The sequence below is a fragment of the Homarus americanus genome, unplaced genomic scaffold (genome assembly GCF_018991925.1).
Source record: "Homarus americanus isolate GMGI-L3 unplaced genomic scaffold, GMGI_Hamer_2.0 scaffold59013, whole genome shotgun sequence".
NCBI classification, from domain to species: Eukaryota; Metazoa; Arthropoda; class Malacostraca; order Decapoda; family Nephropidae; genus Homarus; species Homarus americanus.
This window is the reverse complement of record NW_024739286.1, coordinates 2,763-8,257: the sequence shown is the minus strand read 5'-3', so window position 1 is coordinate 8,257 and position 5,495 is coordinate 2,763. Positions and strand designations below refer to the sequence as shown.

At 50.9% G+C, this 5,495-nt stretch overlaps 1 protein-coding gene across 1 annotated transcript; it reads left to right on the top strand.

Annotated features, from left to right (window-relative positions):
- Positions 1–2,949: 2,949 nt before the first annotated feature.
- LOC121874456 lies at positions 2,950–5,138 on the top strand. The gene is given in 2 exon segments (XM_042378572.1): positions 2,950–4,920; positions 4,922–5,138. Coding segments are annotated over 2 exon segments (927 nt in total). The 5' UTR covers positions 2,950–4,171; the 3' UTR covers positions 5,100–5,138.
- The last annotated feature ends 357 nt before the right edge of the window (positions 5,139–5,495 follow it).

The window sequence follows — 5,495 nt, the reverse complement described above, 5'->3', positions numbered from 1 at the left end:
TCTTCTCTCTACCTCCATCCTCCTTCTACATCCATTCTCATCAGTCACCCATCCTGATTAGTATCCTCTCTTCCTTCTTAGATAATCCCCTATTTCTATCTTCCTTTCAGTAGTTTTGTTTTCCTTCCTCCTTCCTCCTCCCGCTTCCTCCCCCCCACTTTCAATGCCGCCCTGATACCCCTCCCCCAACCCCTCCTCCTCTCCCTCCTTTACAGAAGCACAATACATGCACGTCCTCCCCCCCCCTCCTTCCCCTCTCAAACTAAATCCGTAGTGGCCGATCTTTCCTAATGCCGTCAACTGTTGGTATGAAGTCACATTAAAATCTTTCAACACTGTGTGTGAATCTTACGTTTCCTGATTTGAGAACTATTGGCACTACCCTCAACAATGCTGTATTGATCGTCTCTCTCTCTCTCTCTCTCTCTCTCCTCTCTCTCTCTCTCTCTCTCTCTCTCTCTCTCTCTCTCTCTCTCTCTCTCTCTCTCTCTCTCTCTCTCTCTTCCCTCTATTCCTCCCCCTCCTCTTCTTCCTCCTCCATTTCCTCGACCACTGTTTCCCACTTCCATCCCCTTCTTGTACTCTAGTTATTTTTTTTCATTTATTATTTTTTTATTTATTTTTTTTACCAGAGAGCAAGACAGTGGTTGTGAAACACGTGCGTCTCCCTGGCAGCCACAAGGTCATCAGGGTGTAGAGTGTGGCTGCCACTGTACCACCTAATGCCTTATCTTTTTCCCCTCTCCTCCTCCTCTCTTATGCTGTTAGTCCGCCCTCGTAGACCAAAACGCTGGTGTTAGGAGTCTGGGAAGTGGAGTTCCTGGGAGGAGAAGGAGTAGAGGGAGTAAGGATGGCAATCAGCTGAGTAGGGGTAACGAGGTGTGTGATAAGGATGTGAGAGGAGGAGGAGGAAAGAAGACTTATGAATTAGAGAGGGGGAGAAGAATGAGAAGGAGCAGGAGGAAGAGGAAAGAAGACGTAATACTTGGGAGGGGGAGGAAGACGTTTGGTTGAAGGAGGAGGAGGAGGAAGAGATGGAAAGAAGATGTATGAGTTAGGGAGGGGAAGATTGACGGGTTTTCCTCCGTTGCCCGGAAACTGCCCGAATACCCAGACGTCTTCCCCCGACGCTGGACTTCCCTGATACTGGCACGTCCGTTGCTCGCAAACTGTGTGTGTGTGTGTGTGTATGTGTGTGTGTGTGTGTGTGTGTGTGTGTGTGTGTGTGTGTGCCCCTATGTACGTGCATGTATACACGTACCCAAGTATGTACTTCCTGTGTTCATGTATGTAATCTTACGAATTATTTTTTTCTGTGTGTTGTACAGCCGCCCGTGTGTCCTTCATGGCCTCGCCTCTACGTGTTCCTGTATTCGGGATAGTTTATATATCTCTGTATAACCATCTATATATCTCTCTTTTTCCCTCTATTAACTCTTTATCCATTCCTGTCCAGACGATCATAGACGATAGGAAAAATGTCTTAGTGTTCCTGTGTTCGCCCGCTTGAGTCTTGTATAGCAGCCTTTCCTAATGCTCTCCTCCACTTCCTCTGATACAAACACTGTCTTCCTTATGGTGTGCCGGTAGATGCTCCGTCACTCTTGATTGGCCTCTGACATTTATCCGAAAATTCCTTTGTCTTTGTCTCGGCTGTTTGCCGTTCGAGTAGGTGGTTCAGTTGTATAGGAAGGAGACGGTGACGAACTTTTGTGAAACAGTGTTTGTGGCATTTGAGGGATTGTTTATGTTTATTATTCTAAACTGTTCTCGTTTTCACAAATTTCATTTGTGAACCAAGTTGTTCTTGTTCAATGTTCTCTTTTTGTTTTTGTTTTCATGGGATGTTATTAGGTCTGTTATTATTGTCAATATATTTTCAATGTTTCCTGTAAACATTGGAAGTATTAACATTGTTATACACAGTTACTTGTTTTTATATCCTACAGTATATACCATGTGTATATACGGCAACAGATATTATTCTACGCGCACCATAACCCTGGCAGCGTACACGTGTGTACCAACCAATGGCAGTGTACACATTCCATAATCTCTGGTACTGTACACGTACCATACCCTTTGGCACTGTACACATACTATAATCTCTGGCACTGTACACGTACCATAATCTCTGGCACTGTACACGTACCGTAATCTTTGGCACTGTACGTACCATAATCTTTGGCACTGTACACGTACCATAATCTCTGGCACTGTACACGTACCGTAATCTTTGGCACTGTGCAGTACACGTACCATAATCTTTGGCACTGTGCACGTACCGTAATCTCTGGTACTGTACACGTACCATAATCACTGGCATTGTACACGTACCATAATCTCTGACACTGTACAAGTACCGCAATCTTTGGCACTGTACACGTACCATAATATCTGGTACGGTACACGTACCAACCACTGGTAGTACAGGAGTATATACTTCCCATCACATCGTTTAGGGCGCCGGCCGTGAGGAATAACTAGTGATCATAAAAATATGGCTAAGAATATGGGGAAGGACCCCACCCCACCCTGAGCGACGCCGTGACGGAAAACGTGGAAGCAGAAAAATACGAGGTTGGATGGTATGTTGTGTAGCGGTGAGAACGGCCGGGTGTGTTATTTGTGCGTGTTGTTGGTGAGTAAGTTATCCGCTGCTGTGAGGGGGGCGGCTGAAGCTCTCGTGGCGCGACCTTGATCCCCCAACCTACTTCCTCCCCCTCCTACGGGAATCACTCTCACTCTAGTGTTGCTGTCAATGCTGGCTCTAAGCGTGTGCCTAGTTCTACCAGCTCCCTGCCACAGTAGTGGTTGTCCTCACTTTGCCCCCCCCCTCCCCTCCTCTTGTTCCCCCCTCCAGCACCACGCCCCATGCCCACATGTCCTCTCCCCCATCGTAGCCCCGCCCTCCTCCCCTGGCCGTGCGTGAGGTGGGAGCGTAGAGCGAGGCAGCGGCGTCATTCGGCCGTCAGTCCTAGCCCAGACCAGCCGCACCAAGACAGGCTCGACACGCTCGGGAGTGCCACCACGGTAGCCTGAGTTCAGACACTAACAACCCAGTCCTGTGTCCCCGAGTCCAAGCTCCTTGTTCTCTGTGTCGGCCAGTGTTGCATCCAAGTTGCCTGCCACGTCCCAAGAACTTGCAGGAAAGCTCAGCACAGACTAAAGCCTGTCTAGTGGTTCCCCTACTTCTGTCGTACAGAAAGTTTTCGTCCAACTAATACCCTGTGTGTGTTTAATCTCCCAAATCATTAACACTATTTTGTCAATTTCGACGAAAATCAAGACCAACTTGTCTCTCTCCTCAACTTGCTCATATTTTTCTACCTAAGTTCTTAAGTGTCTTCAACATAACATACTCTTATCTACAACAAGAATCCCAAGACAAGACCTGACACCGGGTGTGGCAAGTGTCCAGTGGAGAAGTGAGCCGAGCAACAGCATCAGCAGTAAGTTCGTGACGTGGACACCTTATATCTGGGTCATCCCCGCCGCGATCCTCGCGCCCTGCAGCTCAGCATCCTGCGGTGTGCTTGCCAGCACCGCCCTGGCCTAAGTGTTACACAAGCGTGAGTCTGCTCCAGCTGACCTCCGCCAGCCAAGTGGCGACTCTCGTGACGCGCCCAACTTTCACGTGACGCAACGCGTGGGTTTCATCACGGGGACAAGAGCAACTCTGCCTCTTATACCCGGCCGCGCAGGACAGTGGCTCACTGCGGTGCCCAACCAGCAGGAGTCCACCACACACTCCGCACCGCACACTCTGCTTACTCCATCAGGAAAGTGAAAGTAACAAGAGTGGTCAAGCCAGCCACGCCCCGTTCTTCACCCGATAGAAGTGTGACACCAGATTGAGAGTAACAGTCCTCCTCGACTTGAGTGTCAGTGAAGTTTGTCTAGAGGCGAATCACGTTCCCGCCCAGTGTGACGCTCGGCTTAGCAGCACAGCCTCCCGCGTCGAGCCAGTAACTACAACCTGTGACAATAGAAAGTGCCTTTAGCGTCAGCGCTGCCTGTAAAGCGCTCTGTCAGTGTCTGTGCAAGCAGTGCAGGGAGTGGAGTGTCCCTGGGAGGGAGGGAGTGAGAGTGATAAGCGAATTTTATTGTGAGTGTCAGTGATTTGTGTTAAACGTTTTCACCGATACTCTAGTGATAAAGTGTAACAACGATGCCTGGATTCCACGGCTCTAAAGTTGCTTTCCAACCGGAGATGCATATGATGCACACCCACCAGCGCTTGCGGGGTAAGGCTAGCCCTATGGTGCACCCCATGTTTGATGCCCTCAGGAGCCGCCATGCTCTGAATAGGGCCGATTACGTCCGCATGATGAAAATGCGGGAACACGGGAAGAGGATGGGTATAGATGGTGGATATCCCACGTTCGATAGCCTGAAGCTACTAGGATCCGATAACGACGCCAACTATCTGGATGTGTTCATGAGCAGGGGTGGCAGAATGCGACACTCTGGTGACGAGAACGACTCGAGGCCACGAACCCGCAGCGTCTCCCACACCTCTAAAGCTAGCAGTAAGCGCAATAGTGTCGACGTACAAAACATTAAGAAGACTTTATTGGGTAGTCTTCGTTCTACCGCCAGTGAAGAGAACCTCTACGAATCTGTGGAAGTAATTCAGTATAGGAAAACTATCGAGGCCATAGCTCGTCAGAACAAAGTCCGTTCAGTGCCAAAGACGGGTCACCCTCTATTCGACCACTTAAGGATTGAGAACGTGCTGAAGCCTCGCCGTCAGCAGCATTCTGGCGACCATCATCAACGCCGCAGCGAGGCTCACAACAGTGATGGAGGCAGTAACTCACACAGTTCCTCAGGATCTGGCGACGAGTTCGACTACAACAGAAAACCCAATTGTCGCTTTTCTCGGCGCGAGGTGCTCATGTGCTCCCAAGTGCCGGCAACAGGCGCGCCACCAGAAACACTCCAGCAGACAGGTGGAAGCTGGATCCGAATCTGATGACGACTGGGTCATTCCACGACCCAAAATCTGCAGCCGCAACCGACGGACGGGCGCCACCACCCTCATGAACCCCCAGGATGAGTCCGATAGCTCAAGTAAGTCGACGGGTCTCCGGTGACGCCCGCAATCCTCGCACCGCCCACGCTGTAACCGCCTGTCTCCTGGGGCCCGGCACTGCACGCCTCACCTGGTGGCCCCGTGCCCGCGGGCCACCCGGCACCCTTACTCCTATCCTATGTTGGAATTACGCGGCCCACGGCCCGGCTTGTAGCATGTTGGCGGGGCCATGGGCCACGCTTGGCCATGTACTGCCTCCCAGCAAGTGTGGCCCACCCTTAAGTTTGCCAATGGTTCTGCTTGCCTGTGGTGTGCGGCCCGTGTCCTCCCGGCTCATCTGTCACAGAGAGTCTCGGATGGTAACGCGTGTTACGCTGGGCAGGCTCTCGACCGTCATCCATTCTCCGGGTCTTAAGTGAGGGCCAGCTGGCCAGTGCTACCGTCATCGTGGGCAGTG